This window comes from Corvus moneduloides, chromosome 1 (genome assembly GCF_009650955.1).
Source record: "Corvus moneduloides isolate bCorMon1 chromosome 1, bCorMon1.pri, whole genome shotgun sequence".
NCBI lineage: Eukaryota > Metazoa > Chordata > Aves > Passeriformes > Corvidae > Corvus > Corvus moneduloides.
This window is the reverse complement of record NC_045476.1, coordinates 61,331,494-61,349,339: the sequence shown is the minus strand read 5'-3', so window position 1 is coordinate 61,349,339 and position 17,846 is coordinate 61,331,494. Positions and strand designations below refer to the sequence as shown.

The window sequence follows — 17,846 nt, the reverse complement described above, 5'->3', positions numbered from 1 at the left end:
CATACAAAATTTATGGTTTGTGCAGTCAGATTGTCTTTGGGGTTTTTTTGTTGTGTCATGCAAGGCAGATCTTTTTTCACTCAACATGGCAAACCTCACCTGGTAATAAGTCCAATCTGTTAAGCAATTTGAGTTTTACTCAAAGGCACAGGAGAGAACAGGTTCTGCAGAAATCATGGCTTAGTCATTCAGAATCTGCTTAACTTCAAAGGTAGCTTTGTATGTAGGCTACGAAACACTTGGCCCAGTACAAGCTACAACAAACACAAAACCACAAAACTCTGTTAGTATATTCACCACGTTTTTGCCAAGATCCATCAAAACACTGGAATAACTTTTTGTGTGCTCTTCCAGGCATTCCCCTGGGTGTTATCCAATGAGCATTGCCAGAAGCTGTTACAGCCAAAAAGGTGTTTCACCACCTTCAACACTCAGGGTCAGCATCTTAGGATCTGAGCACATAGGATATGGCAATATAGAAGAGAAACGTGAGCTCTACTAGATAGGGTTCTGCTGAGTATTTTTTTGCTATTGATCCTTAGGCCTTATGTTAATCAATATAAGAGAGGGAGAGAGACAATAATTACTGAATGAGTTGAACGCTCAGTATGTGAATTTCTCAGAATTTGGTGAGAGGAGTGAAAAAGTGATTCTTCTGTTACCAGCAATCAAGTATGCTTATTTCTGTGACCAACTGGAAGGCAGAAAGCAGCCATATATGGGCTGAAATTCTCCAAAGAATGTGCAATAAATAGATAGTTTGGAAGAAGGTTCCGCAGGGTCTCGTGAACACAGCAGTCTAGGAGGGAGAGGATTCTGTTTCCAGCTCAAGACATAGTTAGCACCACAGGACTTGTTTATTTAGCAGGAAGAGAAGACTAAGAGGAGTAAGTTCTTGAAATAACAAATTCTCTCTTCATGAAACAGCGTAGTAGTAAAATCATGGTCACAGGTTAAAGGCATTACCTTTCTATTGGGAACTGGTGTTTGTTTTGGTAGGGTTTAGTTTGGGGGAAGGATGTTTCCCGTTAGGACCGCCTTGTGTGGCTGACAGAGGTGTGTGGTGCTCTTGGCTGCGTGGCAGAAGCAGCCTTTTCCAAGGCCTGATTTGGGCTGCAGAGGTGGGCACCATACCATTGCCTCATGATGAGCTGGTAGGCAGCAGGAACACACCTGCAGGCTCCCACTTTGCTCCTTTCCCATGGCCATGGAAATCTGGGACTTCGTGGAGCAAAACATCCAGCTCTTGTGCCCTGAAAGTGTTGCTGAATGTAGTGGCTGTACTCCAGATGTGTTTTGCTTGCAAAGGCTGGAAGGGAATGCAGCAGCCTGAATAGTGTAAGGACTGCAGTCAGGCAGCTTAGGACTTTCGCTTTTGGAAGGTGTGCAGCAGTAGCACAGTCAAGAGTTGTGCAGGGACTAGATTTGGGAATATTATAAATTCTGGGAGACGACCAAACTTTTCCAGTACATGTTTTGTCAGACTTGTGGGGAAGTCTAAATACAGACTAGACATAAATGCCCTGAACAGCACTGACTTCCTTGAGAGTGTTTAAGGCAAAGGGAGAGGAAGTGAATCTCTTCTACTTGCCTTTCTTGGTACTGTGTGTGGTCATTGAGGACAGATCATCAACCTTTTATGCCAAGGTTCCTCTGAGGATAATCCAGACTTCCCTTCCTGTCACTTTCTACAAACTGCACGCAAAAAGGTAACAAATGGTGGGGGGAAACAGCCATTTTTGTGTACAGGGTGAGCACACAGCTCTGTGTCAGGCACATGTCTCATATGTATATCCAGGTGCTTCTCTGCAGGCTGCTACCTCTACAGAAGAGGGAATAGCTCTCAGAAGAGGCAAAATTAGCAAAAAGATCTTGTCTGGGTCTTAAAAGAGGATGTAGATTATGTGTTTAAAAGAGGATGTAGATCATTTCCACAGAGAAATGATTTTCACGTGCCATTTCCTATCTTCTCTTCAGGTATCTGATCCTGTTTCTAGCCTCTATTGCTATGTAGAAAAATACTCTGCCTGTATTCCTGTGAAAGCCCAGAGTTAACTCTTCGGTAGTTTGGATTCACAGAGGGTCTTTGTTGCCTGTTTCCTGGAGGCAGTTACAGATCATGCCCTCTGTACAAACTGTACACAAAAACGTAACAAATGGTGGGGGGGAAACAGCCATTTTCATAGACTTTGGAGAGGCTCAAAGCAGTTCTGAAGACCTGTTTTAGTAGTAATTGCTAAAAGAATGATTTACATTTGCCTCATTACATTTGTTGTAATAGTTGTGGGTGAGTGGAGAATAAGGGTATCCCAACAGGAAGTAAGAAAATTGGTGGGCTTTCAAATTTTTCCCTATATGTTGTTTTTTTCTATTACTTCTTAAATTACAATTTTGAGGTGAAAGTAGTCAAAAGTTTTTGTGTGGAATTTCTGTGTTAATAACTAATACAATTTATTTTCCAAATCTAGATCATTGACAAGGAGATTAATCCATTTGTGGACAAGTGGGAAGAAGAAGGACAGTTCCCAGCACATAAAGTGTTTAAAATCCTGGGACAGGCTGGATTCCTTGGTGTGGATAAGCCAACAGGTGGGAGAATATATAACTCCTAATAGTGATAGATTCAATACATTATCTCAATTAGCTTTTGCCCCAGGTCAAAGCATGGGCTGGAATTCAGTGCAAAGTTTACCTGTATTCCTCAGTCATGCTGGCTGGCAACTCTGCAAATACATAAAATAACATTGCTGAGTGCTTAAGTTGATATTCTTCTAAATACAAATGTAAAATGTATGACTGTTATTTTAAAATTAGGGAAATTAACATCACTTCAGTTTTCAGCATAAAATCTGTGTAATAACTTTTCTTCTGGACCCAGACACATATGAAATAATCCAGATCTCCATTAAAGAAACCATAATTTGAAGGCACTGGAAGTGTTTTAAGATTTGGCTTATTATACTTCCTGAACATGTAACCTCTACATCATTTCAAAGGATGTGGATGGTGCGACCTTTAGGCCATTATCCCCTAGATTGTCTTTAAAATGCACTATTCCAGCCCGTAGAAGCCTGAACAGAACAAAAGCTGATGACACGGAGAGCAAGTTTTGTGTGTACATATATATATATATAGGTGACATAAAAGTCCAGGGGAATAGGAAGTATTTCTGCTTTTCAGCTAAAATACTTATTCTGCTATCTTTTCTGTTTATATGTGATATAATATGTACTTGCTTTCTTTTCAAATGTTCAAGTCAGAATTCTCTGTGATTCTTTTTACCTCCATTTTCCTATATCCAGAGCAGCCTGAAGTGACGTGTTTGAACAGTTAACTGCAGATAATTGCCCATATGCAGCAGCTCACACAGCCTTAGCTATGCAACACCACATCATGGTGTTGCTAAGGCCCAGGGTTCTGTGCAACAAATTATGTCTTTTTACCACTTACTTTCCGAGGAAATATTCCCTCTTTCATATAACCATATTACAATGTGGAAGGTTGTACCATAGCTGTTCAGCTGTTAGATCTCAGAGAACTGCTTAGCTGTGATTGTCTGACCAATCCAATTAGGTCTGAGCTGGTATTTCTTTACAGAAATGCTGACAGTTTGAGATTGTGCTTAAGATCTATTTAAAGGACAAATGGGATTACTGGGGGAGAGAGAAGACCACTTCGAATTTCTGCTATAATTGTCTGATAGGCAGATTTGAATTGCATCTCAGTGGATCTCCTTCACATTGCTGGTACTCGTGTTGGTTGTAATAATGGCACATTGCATTGCTGATAGATTTCAGTCCTGCCTTCTTAAATTCCTCTCAGGGCATGCAGAGGTTCAGCTGGGGTAAGAAACGTCATTGCTGAGCGTGCTGCACATAAAACATTACAGAGGTGGGAACTTTGTATAATACTCACAAAATGGACAAGAAATAATCAGAGTGAAATCTAGTGAAGAAGGGACTCACGGAGGTAAAGGAGGCACAGAAGGTTGGATCTGCTGATTACACTTGTCATACTTATGTTTAAGACTTTTTTAACTTTGGCTTTGATGTTTGTATCTAGCTGTTAAGGTAATTTATTTGACCTCTGCAGCTACATTTTATAAAAGGTTTAGAATTTGATAAAATCCTCAGCAACCTGTGGTCCATCTCAGTTCATCTTCTGAAGCAAGGTATTGTTTGGTACAGAAAATTCACCAACTCCTTGGAAGATGTTGTCTTTGCAGTATTCAGTTGTGCGACAGAATGTCACCAGATGCAGCTTTGCTCCTTAGTGGTGCAATGCTGCCAGGTACATCCTGAAAGTCCTGAAACTTTCTCCTGACAGTAAGTCAAAGTCAGGTGTGTAACAGCACAGTCTCAACTGCACAACTTTGGCAAAGCCTGAAATTCTTTGTCTTACACGCTTCTACAAAGTGCTTAGGCTTACTGTATGATTAGTGTGTACTGCAAAACAAAATTAAAAGATACACCTTTTATACTCTGCTCAGCCACTTCTGTTATTTATTTGCTGTTTGCAGAGGAAGAGAAGTCTTACGAGATTTGAGGAAGCCAAGAGCAGCCAGGAGTTCTAGAGGGGTATTGCAGGAGGACTGAAGAAGAGAGGATAAATTGATTTGAAGAGAGCAATTGCAATGCAGAGCACTTGTGAGTTAACAGTCTGCCCTACTTTCTCTTTCACAAACCAAAACTGTCATGTTGTATCTCTTCAAATCCAGATCATAAAACATTCTCTTTAAAGAACACTGATTTTTTAAAAGTTAATTCACTTTAGTAATAGTTGCAATTTTGAAATAAAAGTTTTATTGAATTTGTTTTCCATGATCATTCTTTCAAGTATGGAGGGGTTTTTTCCTTGCAGAAATAATTTTGAAGCTTTCTGATTGGGCAGAAATGGCTCACAAACTTGTTTTGCTTAGATAGAAGGAAACATCTGTTGGATTTCAGATTTGTTGAAAGTGGACTTTTTCCTGTGTAAACACCATTCCCTTTATGAACAATGAGTTGCTTAATGGGAGTCAGGTTTTTAAAAGAACGTGCCTTACATGTGTCCCTTATCACTGGAAACTTTCTCTGTGTGGAGAACAGATTTGGGGCACAGTTTGTATTGCAAAGGCTCCATCGATTCCCGCTATATGCAATTGTGGGCTACAAACTTGACAAAGCTTTTCCTGTACATTTTTTTCACAGCTGTTTACACAGTAGTTGCTTCTAGTGAATATTGGCTGTAGTTCAGGATGCTCATTGGAGGTCCTGTAAACACTGTGGGCAAAGCTCAGACATGCACCCATAACTGGAGAATTTTTGAGATCATCAGTAGATTTAATTTACTGTCTGGTCAGTTCTCTGCCAGAGAAATTCTTCTCTTTGAACCATTGTTGGCCTATGTTGGCTTTCCTTAGGAAAAACTTTGTGTTGTTCTGTTACATTGCAAGATTCTGCCTACTAGTAGAATACATGATGAAAACATGTACACTTATGCATACTTATCTTATGCATAAACACACTTAGGCATAAAAAGTGTCTTTCTGCCCTATGCAAAATGTGTCTTACAGAATTACTTAGTTCAGGATTTAGAAGAAAAAAACAACATCCCTATATACTTACTATTCTTCATTAATGTTTAATGTCGTGTATTTCTCCATAAATTATAAAATTCTGAGTTATTGAGCTACTGCCAGTGCCAAAATTAAGGGCAAAAAATACTAGGGTAGGCAGCAGAAATATTTAAGCAGTTTTGGTATTTTGCCATTGTCTGTTTTGCTAAGGGAAGTAGGCAAGACATATTCTTTGAACTGTTTTATGTGCAGATTAGATGACATTCTGGATTAAAAGCTGAAAGTATCTATGTGGTTATTTGTGATCTTACGATTTATGAATCAAAGCCTTGACTGTTGCTAAATTTTAGGGTGTGTTGCCAAAAATGCAGGCTCAAAATGTACTGTGTGCCTGCATATGCCAACACAGATGATTAAAAGTTGTTTTATCAGCTGATGTAAAAGCACAGGAATCCTGTAAAGGATGGGAAAGAAAGGTCTGGAAGAGGGCAGTGTCTGCTCTCCTGCATGTTCACATGGCATCACTGTGAAACATGAGTGATAACGATGCCTGCTCTGGGTATTTCATTAGTGTTTATACTGGCAGTACTGTAGGAATATTTAGTGGAATGCGTTAGCATCTAGAAATAATTATGACAAGTTTGTCCAAATAGTAGCCTTCATTTATCCCTGTCAGACACTTAGCAGTGAACTTAGAAAATATTTTCTTATATATTTCAGGAAAATTAGGTAACTGTGGTTACACAGCACATTTGCACATGGATGGGAAAGTACAGTTCTATACTACCTGCCCCTTCCCCTACTGCTGGGGAAAATGCCAGATTTGGGACTGGAGAAGGTAATAATCAACACCTTCTTGTCACTTTAGACAGATAAGCATCTAATGAAACAAAAAGAATCTTTCAAGTGATTGACTGCACTGCAATTGGAAAATGATACAATACCTTTCCTGTGGAAAAGGATTATTTGCCTGTTTATTACAAGTGTCTGTGTGTTGAATGTGGGAAGGGAATATAGATAGATCTAGACTATCCTCTAAGGTTAATTTTGTTGTTTTCTTCACAAGTATAAATTTCTCTGTTAAAATGAGACCTTGTGAGAGTTTGGGCGTGGAGAGTCACTTGGAAAGAGTGTATGGAGTTATTTTTAACCCTTTCTGTAATACTAAGCCTTGTTATTATTGAGAATGAGCATAGAAGGACCTGGGAGGAGCAGTCACTAGAAAGGGATTTAGTAGTTAAGGTGACACGGGGTTTGATGGTATCTAAGAAAGTGAATGGAAGATGCTCAGGTATTTCTGTGGATAGAACTAGAAGGGATATATTTGTCAGAAGTGAATTCATTTGTCCCAAACCATTTCTGTATGGCAGTAGTGGACCAGCTGCTATGCTTGTGCTTGGTTTAGTAGACTTAAGTATAGTCAGCTGAACTGCTTTATCTTTTTCTCACTTATAACAGAGTGCAACAGTAGTTAATAAATAATAGTTGCACTCTAATGGTTTGCAAGAGAAACCTTTGGGCCATGTTTTCAGACACCAATGAAAAGGTAAAGCAGCACTCTCAAGTGTTTACCAGCTATCATTTTGTTCCAGTTTGGTTAAATTTAGAGATATATCCTCTGAGAGGAAGCACAACCACCCCTCCCCCACCAGGTTCAGGAAAAATAAATTTTCCTCTAAGGAAAGTGAAAGAGATAAAAACTATTTATTTAACAAACACATGGGAAAAGGATAATAATGCTAAATAATAAAATCTTTCGCTGTGAAGAAAAAACCTGGGAAAGTGTTAGAGTCCTCCCTTTGGTCTCCTTGGAGCTGGGGTTTGGCCCAGGGCCAGGCCCTCTGTGCCCGGTGGAAAGTCCTCCCAATGTGCTCTGATATTGAAGCAATCCACAGAAAAAGGGAAAAAATCCGGAATTCCAGGGAAGGAAAAAAAGTTCAACTCTCAGTCTCTCTGCAGAGAAAAAGAAACTGAAAAACTGGCCTAAAGCTGGCTGGAAAAAAAAAAAGTCGCTATCTCTGTGTGACCTTGAACAAGCTGCAGACTGCTTTGAAAAAGTTTTGCTCAGTTTTCCTTCCCCCTCTCAGGCTCAGTTTAAAGGCACAGAAAGGCACAAGAATTAATTTCTGGGCATAGGGCAGCGATATGGGATACACATCATAAAGTCACCCCCGGACACATTTATACCTGTTTTGCAATCAAGACATAATTTTGATAGGCCTCCAAAATCCAGTAGACCAAATCAATCGCTGCTTTATTTGAATCTATTTGATGACAAAATTTGTGATGTGTTGGCAGGGTTTGGAGACCTTGATCAGATAAGTGTAAGAAATTTCAGGTCCTTATTGGACCTTCTAATTTGGTGGATTGGATTGAAATCTCAGGAAAACAGGGTTTTGTATGTGTACATATAAGTTCTGTGTAGTTGAGACTCTTTTTTCACTCCTCCACTGTTGTGAAATGCTGACTATTCAACTCCCATCTAGTGTCTTGCAAGTGCATGATGAAATTCAGTTGAAAATTGTAAGGGGGGGACAGTTTGCTATATTTCACAGATCATCAGATATTTCTGATCAGACAAGGAAATGAGCACTTGAGTTCATCTTTGGTTTTTTCCTCAACTGTGCACATGACTTGGGGAACGGTTGTGCTTCTTTTCTTCATGGCTGGTTGGGAAATGCAGCCGTACCTCTGGGAATAGCTTGTTCAGCTATCAGTAGCAGCCAGCAGAGAACTGACTTACTGAAGGACAGCCAGTCTTTGTGGAAGAGATAATCTTCCTTTAAATGTGTTGTTGATAGAGGGATCAGATTAGTTCCTGGGATTCTGCTTTTGTACTTGAGATAAGGCAAATCCTCACAGTTGTGGCTTACAATGCAGAACACAGCAGTACCTCATGCAGTTCAGGTGTGCTCATACCAATACCTTAGGGGGCAGACTTAGGAATTTCTGAAATGTGGTACGTGTGCAGGTAGTTACAGGTGATGTCAAAATGATACTGAGAAGGCAATTTAAAATGCCTCTTTCCTGGAGAAAGTTAGAAGCATCTAACTGGGAGCAAATGCTCACCTGTGTATGTGCAATTACTGCTTGAGCTCTTGACACACAGTTTTCTCACAGCAGAGCTGCCATGCCAAATTCACTTCTGTGTATCACAGGCTTTGCACAAACAAACACAAGACCCATGTGGTGTCTTGAAGGTGACTAGGAGCACCTAGAATCTGTTAGCAGAGATGAGAGCGTTGCAAGCAGCTGTTGCTGTTCTGTCCCTGTTCTGCACCTGTTCTACTCTGGGTTGTGCAGGAGAGTCTGTCCTCCATTATACTTGACTTTCCTCCAGTTTTGCAGGAAATTGTCAGTCTTGGGGATTTTCAAAGAGATGTATCTGCTGAAAATATGGTGTCCGTGGTTTTATAATTGTGAGAAAGAGAAGAATGCACACTAAAGAGAACAGTTGAATATATTAAAGAAATATTAAATAATATAACACCTGAAAAGAATATAGGGATTGAGACATTATCGAGTAAGACACACTGTTCAGGAAGTTTCCATTAGAGGAGTCTTGTTTATTCTTTACTTCTGTGGATGAAATGGCAAGACTGTCTCTTGACAAAGCTTGGCCAATGAATGAGCTTATACTAAAATAACTTGGGCATTACAAATCTCTGTAATTTATACATTGTTGGAGTGAAAGCATCTCTGGACTCAGGCCCAGAGGAAAACCAAAGCACAGGGGTTGAATTAAAATCTTTGGATAAACTGAGATACATGAAGTCACACCAAAGTGAAATAGAAGTATAGGTTTTTTCACTTTTAGTAGAAATATATGCTAAGTGCCTTAAACATTGAAAAGCTGCAGCAGAGACCTTAAACACAGTTCTTACTGCAGCAGTGGTACCTTTTCACAGAATTGTTTTACTTTAGACAAAATATAGATAGAACTATACTGTTCAAGTTTTTTAGATAGAGTGTTCACATAAACAATGAGAGCTGATAGAAACTATATATGCAAATCTGTGTAATACCTGTGTAACACTTGTGTAAAACTTACGACTGTTAGAATTAGACCAGGATAGGTTAAGAAAAGGAAAACTAGAATCGTGTGTTAATCTTACTGTCAATTAACAAATATAATCCACACTTCTGGAAGAAAAAATATAGAGCATATAGAAGAAACTAGAATTAGAAGAAGAAGCTGGTTTTGCCTGCTGTTGCTGTTGCTGCTTGCCTTTATCATGTAACCCCCTTGAACTCTGCCTTCAAGAAAGCTATGAGACTATGAAATAAAGAACTTAGCAGAACAGCAGCCTCCTGTGCTCTCTTACCCTGGTCCGAGAAGGAAGGGTATCCCATCCAAGCTCACCAACACATAACTGTCTTTTCCCAGTCTCGAGATGCTTGACATCTGTCATATACCTAAATGGCGTAATTTAAAAGTTTTCTGAAAATATAAATGCACCTCTTACATTTACATGTCAGTACACTGTATGGTGAGTTTTCGAAAATTATTTTTGTGAAGTATAGGCTTGATTCAGTTTTACTCACTCGCTTTTGCATTATGCTGAATGTGAAGGTTGATTTCTTCCATGGGGTTGAAATGTGGAAAAATATTGTTAAACAGTCATTTTGATGTTGGCATGGAAAATCTGTGAATAGTTATTGACTTGTCAACACTTGCAGATCCCATTTTACAAATTTTGAATGACATCTGTCTTGAAGAAGGGATTCTACAAGATTGCAGTAAAAGTTTGCTGTTCCTTGTTGTGTTTCTATCCCCAGCATTTGAGCATGAGAAAATGGAGTCCAGGCTGTGCAAACCTGACCATGTGTAGCCAAGTAAGAAGAAAGGAAAGGAAAAAAATTCAGACAAGAAATGTATTTAGTTTTGATTCTCCTAATCTAACATTTCTAATTCCTGGTGACCCAGTTCATGCAAAATCATAAGCATCATTTATAATCTATTCCCTGGGGATCTTGCATGAGTCACTCCAGCATCTGTAGGGAAGTTCAGAGGTCCCCATACAATAAAGTGCCTTTTTATACAACTGGAAAACAGGTCATGTACCTACTCATGGCAGGAGGTTTGGAACTAGATGATCTTTATGGTCTCTTCCAGCCCAAACCGTTCTATAATTCTGTAGAAAGGAAGACAGGCAAAGGCATGGACCCAGTATTTGTGGCTCTGTGTGTGACAGGCAACTTGCCTACAGGATAAGCAGTGCACACAAGACTTAATAGCTTCATATGCTGCACTGTAATAAAAAGATGTCAGGGAAGGATAGTAATATAAGGAATTTAGCTCCTTGGAGCTTAATATTTAAATAGGGCTAGAGCTGGCCATTTATGGTTTTCTTATTTGACGGACTGGAACCATTGAGTTTGTAGGCAGAGGTGCAGAGAACTGAAATGTGTTTTTAATCATGCTGTGTTCTGGGGAATAGATACCATCATTTCACAACAAACCTGAAAGTTATCTAAACCTCGTTATTTGTCACGGGTTTTATGTTTGTACTGCTTTTAGGTCTACTTTGAATTAATGTTTTAGTGTCATATAATACTGATATGCACATCAGAGAGTGCATGGTATCTTTGACTAAGTGAAGTAGGAAGTGAGAAAATTCGTTTTATTCCAAAATACTTCTAAAATCTATTAAACTGATCTGAGAAGTATTTGGATATCCTACACTCTGGTCTGATGGCACAACCCTGTTGAAAGTCTTTTATAGAGTTTGTCTTAATAATGCACTGTATAGTAGATTTGCGATCTAAACAATCCATGTACCCTCAGTTTCTCAGCTGATTATTAAATTTTTAAAAAATGTGAACTGTTTTTGAAGTGATGATACATTAGAGATGGGAATGAAGGATACTTTAAAACTTCAAAACTTGATCTTTAGTCTGGATGATCTGACCAGTGCAAGACAGCTCCTTGGCTCATTTATGGCGAGGCAAATGGGTATTTGGGGCCATCATTGCTTTATTTACCATGTGCCTTGCAGCTCTGAGGGATGTATAAATTCCCAAGTTCCCTGAACTGGAGGCTCAGGTGGATGCAGCCATTCTTTCCAGAATATATATACTCCATATGGAAAAGTTCTCTTCTGCTTAGTATTTTGTAGAGATAAGCATGATTGTATATACATTTTAAATTTTTACATATATTGCAGTAAAGTATATCTTATTTTATACATAATTTGTATATATATAGAGAGACGGAATTTTTCGTTATTTTTGTTCTATGAAATCATAAAATCATAGAATTCCAGTTGGAAGGGGCCTCAAGGATCATCTGTTTCAATCTTTCTTGGCAAAAACATGGGCTAGACAAGATAGCCCAGCAGTCTGTCTGTCTCAATCTTAAAAGTGTCCAACATTGGGGAATTCACCACTTCTTTGGTGAGACTGTCCTAATAGCTGACTGTTCTCATGTGAAAACTTCTCCTTTTGTGTATAATCAGAATCCCCCCAGGAGTACCTTGTAACCATTACCGCCATCTCCTTTATGTGAATTCCTGTAAAAAGAGAGTCTCCATATTTTATCATCTTTGTGGCTTGTCTCTGAACCCTCTCCAGCCTGTCCACGTCTGTTTTGTGTAGCAGGCACCAAAACTGAACACAGTATTCCAGGCATGGCCTGACGAGGGCTGAGTAAATTGGGATAATGACTTCCTTATCTCTGATGGTGTTGGTCATGCTGATGCAGCCCAGCATCCTGCTGATTTTCTGTGCTGCAGCAGAACACTGCTTACTGATACTGAACTTGTCCACCAGGACCCCCAGGACTCTTTCCACAGAGCTGTTCCCCAGTCAGGTGAAGCCATCTTACCCTGCTTAGGGAAGATGTTCTCTCTGCAGAATTGCATCAACATGCTGGAAGTTCAGTGTGGTAGTCTTAATGGGCTTTGTTTTTCTGGTCTCCTACATGTTTTAAAAGAATGGTGCAGAAAACACCTTTTAAGTGAAGACACGAGCAGCATTCAGGGCAAACTGGATTGCTATCCACAGGGAATGGGTGCACAATTCAATGTGAAAACAGAGGATGGGAAAATAGCAAAACCCTAAGGCTCTGTGAAACAGTATCAGTCTTTAGGGGTGGAAGGAGCACTGAGCAGGACTGGTGGGTTGGATGTGCTGGGCAGAGTTAGTGGCAGTCTTGCTTCTGCAGTGTGGTGCCAGTGAAATCGGAGTAGTTGTTTTGGTTATTTTGCAGCTGACCTCGTTGACAGAAACATTTGGAGAAGATGTGTGAAAAGTTTATTGGGCCAGAGGTTGGGGACCTGGCACAGGGTTTGGGAGGAAATGCGAAAGAAACTGCAAGACAGGGTGAAGATTTGTTTAACACTATTATTCCAGGTGTGCTTGGTTGTGTGCTGTCATTTCAAAGTAATGATCATCTGCAGGAAATACAGCTTCACCCTGTTTGCAAAGAAGAAAGAAAAATAGAAGTGTGTGTCAGTTAAAAAAAAAATTGTGAAAAAAACTTGAAATACAACTTTATTTTTTAAAATTATTTTCCTTCAGTCCACTGACAAAACCCTTTAAATATCTTAATCTTTTAAGGTTTTTTCAGTAACGTAAAGAGGCTGGAGACTTTTCTGAAAGCAGAGACTTGTGAAAAGTATCTGTTTAAGTATTTGAAGTGAGGACTAACTGTGAGAAACAAAGTCATAAGGAAAGTGTTCTTCCAATCACCAGAACTGTACATACACTGAAATTTAACATAATTTTTCTGTTTTACAGACCAAGTTTTGAAGTAAGACCTCTGTGTCAGGTTTTTTTGTGGCTTTTTTTTTTCTTTGTTTTGTTTCTTAAGCAGAGGCATGGGAGACCATTTGTGATAAAGTACTTCTTGCAGGACAGTGTATTTCCTGAAGAATGTGCCTGTTTGTTCTCTTTGTGCCTTTCTGGGGTGGCCTAGAATAGCTGATTTCTCTGTTATCTCTAGGGCAGTAGCTATAGTTTTCCATAAGACTACAAACCTGCTCTGTGGTCTTGCCTGCTCTGGGAGATGCCCTCAGTGCTGGGTAGCAGGAGCCAGGAACATGGCATGACTCTGGAGGAGGGCAGAAACTTTTTGTGTAGGACCTTTGAAACACCATGACCTGTGTATATGCACTTCCCTTGAGCCTGTGAACTGGCAGAAAACGGACACTTGCCCAGAACCTCAACCACTTACAAATCAGCTTCACGTGTACAGCTGAAAGGGGAAACAAAGATGGAATTTATGAAAAATTTCCTTGAAGGTATATCACAGGGGAAGGTATTTTGAGTTTTTTGTGGTATCATTAAATGCTTTAAAATTCTTTGAGAGTGACTTGAGTCAGAATTTCTTCCGTTTCCTATACTATGTGTCAGAGGAAACGAATGAGACTTTTTCTCACCCTTGAATTATTATTTAAGAACAGGAATTCTTTTTTTTTTTCTTTTTACAATATGTATAACCTGTGAAACTCATTCCGCAGAAATCACAAGGAGCAAACTTTAATAGGAATCCAGAGTCTGTTAAATAAATGTATAGATGGTGGCACCATAAGTTACTACAGGGAAAGTGATTGTATTTCTGATCATCAGCTGCTCACTTAGCAGGTAAATACACCATTTCACAGCTTCTTGTTCTCAGTGGCCTCACCAACTCCCCCCTGAATAGCACATCCAGCACTGCTCCGTGTGCTGGAGTGTAAGCCTGGCAAAAACAATCACAATACATATTTCAGCTTGTTCAGGGTCCTTCCCCAGCCCAAGAATGGAAGCCTTTAATTAGTCACAGAATCATAAAGTTTGGAAAAGACCTCTTAGATCATCAAGTCCAATCATTAGCCCAGCACCGCCAGGTTAATTTTTGCACTTCCCTCCGTCTTTGTATGTTGGAATGGTTGTGATCATGGTTTTTTTTAGGTCATTATTATCCATATTTCTTTTCTAAATCTTACCAGTTGTTTTCAGCCACCTTTATCTACTTGTGTTTCCCACTGAGCCTCATCTCTTTCTTCTTGCTTTTTTTCCCTCTTGAGAGGATTCTGGTGGGTCTTTGTGTAAGTTCCCTAACAACTTCTATTTGCTGCTTCTTCTATTTTAACTGACTTTGGAAGGACTGAGGGTAATAAAAATATTTTGTTAAAAACTAATGAACATCTGGGTTTAAGGAGGGGGGGAAATAATCTTTTATGATTAGATACTTTTGGTATTACTAACGACCTCAAAGTCCTGAAGAATGAGAATATTGAGGCTTTTTTAATCAACATAAATCACCAGCTGTGGATTTATTCTTCAAAGTCAATGCCATTTAAGAGAAATTTAGAGAGATAGGCTTTGCACTGTGTGTAAAGCTTATTAAAGATTAAATTGCACTTTTTTTTCCTCAAGCTAGTAACATGCTGTGTTTCCTTTACCTGGCCTTTTGTTTGTTTTTGCTCAATAACATTTTTGTGAGTTATATTTTGGAAGATAAAGAGATTATCTTACTCATTCAGCATTCTAAAAGGGTTTTGCTTTCCAAGTTTCTCTTCTCATAGCTGAGCAGTTCAGGTTAAATCCTGGTATCATGGAATTCTGTGTTTACAGACCAAATCAAAAAGCCTCTGAATCCATTTTACTGGCTTTTTGGGCTTGATTGTTTGCTTGTTTTAGGTAGAATAATGAGGGGGGCTTCCCCCCCTTTTTTTTTCCCAAGAGAGATAGCATGGGAGCAATTTGCTCTTCTGTAGCTGGTGTAAAGAAGCTGTTAGTTGAGTTTGTCACTCAAAGCTAGTCAGGAAATTCTTTCCAGTGTGTCCAGATGCTTCCTGTGCACAAGGCTGCTGTCATACTTGGCACATGATTAAAAAAAAAATTCACACTGGGGCTGCTTCTTATTTTGCTTTTAACCAGGTCCTTTGGCACCATGGAGGGAGGACAGTTCTGCTGTCTGGACAGTGGCACTGTGCTTGGGGTTGTTTGGGAGAACAAAAAGGAACCATGCAAATTTTTTTTTTTTTTTTAATTTTTATAACCTTAAACTAATTCATATTCTGCACGTGACAGATTCTGCATTGTTAAAAAAAAATATTTATGGCAGCTGATACTTGTAGCAGTGCTGCATTTCAGAGGAGGAGATGTTGGCATCCTTGCATTCTGGGGGGTATTTGAGCTGATCACGATTCATCCTCTGACCTCTTCGTGGATTGTATTATTTTTTTACATGCTTTTGCATGGGAAAAGTTGTGTAAGCTGGGTGTTTCTTGTTGTTCCTGTAAAACCTGTGGGCTGCTGGACCTGTAAAGGAAGCAATTATGCACCTGCTACCTTTGGACAGGTCACACCTGGACTCCCAGGCACCACACTAATGAGATGCCCAGATGAACTCGATTCTCGCAAGAACAAAGGCAGCTTCCTACATTTTCTCCCTCTTTCCTTACAACACAGTGTTGGGAATCCCATCCTCTGTCTCTGCCCAGGTTGAAACTGGATGCCATCAGGTCCCATAGCCTCAGAGGAGGATGTGGAAAGAGGACAATACAAGAGGAAACAAACACCAGGACGAAAATTCTTTACATACAACTCATTCTGACAGGAAATGTTCTGCTTCTTCCGGCAGAACTTTGTAACTATTTTCGAGATACCGATTTCACTTTATTCTGGTTTTGCATTTATTTCTTGCTACTGAGAATCCAGTTTCTTCTCTCCTGGAAGATAGATGAATATTTTGATCTTTGAAAAGTTTTCTTCATCATCAACTTACAGTCACCAGCAGATCTTTAATGCACATGAAAGATGCTGTGAGTTCTGCTGGATGGTACATTTAAAACTGAAGGAACCCTCAGTTTTGGAGGTGACCACTAAACATTCTTCTGTGTAAACTGCACAGGAACTGGGCTGTCCTGTAAAGTCACTGCATTGTGCAACGCATAAGCAGCTCCAAGGATTTCAGAGTAGCACCTCCTTGAGACAGATCAGAATCTGGCCGCTGCATGGATTCTGTGGTGCTGCCAGCTAAATTAGGGAAAGAAAGGAAAACACCCATTTTCTGTTAGGAAACTGGAAAAGCAGTGGAAGATAATGAATTGGACTTTCTCTAAAGATATTCTTCAAGCAGTTTAGTTACATGTCTGAAACATAAAATACGTAAATGCAGAGAATTAGAAAAATCTTCCAACTTTGATCTTGCTAAAGGTTTAACAGGTTTTAATTGCTCGCAGGTTTCAGACAACTGTTGCGGTGGCTAAGTCCACTTTACACCCCCCAAGTTACCCTAAAAGTGGTCTCTCCCTACAACACTGTGCTAGAAAGTTCTCTCTTTGCCTAGATTCTGCTGGTCACTGTCCCTCTCCCCCCTCCCATCCCTTTTCCCATTGGCCCCTGTTATGCCATTCAACCTTGCCTCTGCCCCCTTGCCCTCAGACTCTTGGTTTTGGATGCTCTGCCTGCCTTTGGGAGCTCTCAGGATAAAACTGGCGTGGGTTTTCAGTTCAGGGTTCTTCTTGTCTCTATTCTCTTCGAGGTGTTGCCATTAAACACCTCGGAATTGCATGCAGAGAACCCCTCTCGCCTCTCTGTCTCCGGTTCGTGCACAGACTGTGTGTGAGTGGGTGTTTGTGACCACCTGCGAAGGTGAGATCGGGTGCCCGCGTAGGCGCTGGCAGAGCGCCGCCTGAGCGTCTCCACGTGGGACCCTGTGGAATAAACGCAGCATCGATCCACCAAAGCTCTCTTTCCATAGACAACAGACTTTGGAACAATCTTAAATCCAAAAACTAAAATGATGAGATTATTAATGTAGAATATTTTTACCATTGCAGCAACCACTACCTAGATCTATAGCATAGTGTGGTTTCCGCAAGGAAAAATGCACAGCAAAGTGGTGAGGGTGGAGAGGGGGGACACATTCTATGTTGCACCTTGTGCCTGCATGATGGGCAGTCAGGAGGGAGCATCAGGTCTTCTGTCATAGTTTCAAGCTGTCTGGGATTCATGCAGAGTTTTGTGGATGGGCTGCCCTGCATGGCTTTAAAATGTTTTGCCTGGGTTTGGATAGGTCTGTGTTTGTGGTGTGCACAGTCTTCCACTGATGGATTTAGTCAGGAGAAACTGAATAGAGAGTGGGTATGTGGACATGGCTGGTAGATCTGGGGGTTGAACCTGCTTCCTCTCCTACCACTCCAGTGAGCACTGTAATTAGCTTGTCTTTGATGAAAGATGGAAAAAACCTTCAGCAGAAACTTTCCATGTCCTGATGAGAGATGAAGCCACACATGTGAAGGGTAGTGATCTCTAACACTGGCTACCATCATCTTCTTTCCTGTCATTTGAATGA

The 17,846-nt window shown here is 40.0% G+C and overlaps 1 protein-coding gene across 2 annotated transcripts in view; it reads left to right on the top strand.

Annotated features, from left to right (window-relative positions):
• LOC116445397 (probable acyl-CoA dehydrogenase 6) overlaps positions 1-17,846 on the top strand; it is an 87,303-nt gene that overhangs the window by 10,371 nt on the left and 59,086 nt on the right. For both annotated transcript variants that reach the window (XM_032111998.1, XM_032112003.1), the window contains exon 2: positions 2,469-2,589. In XM_032111998.1, coding sequence (XP_031967889.1) covers positions 2,469-2,589 — 121 coding nt within the window. The remainder of the gene's footprint in view (positions 1-2,468; positions 2,590-17,846) is intronic.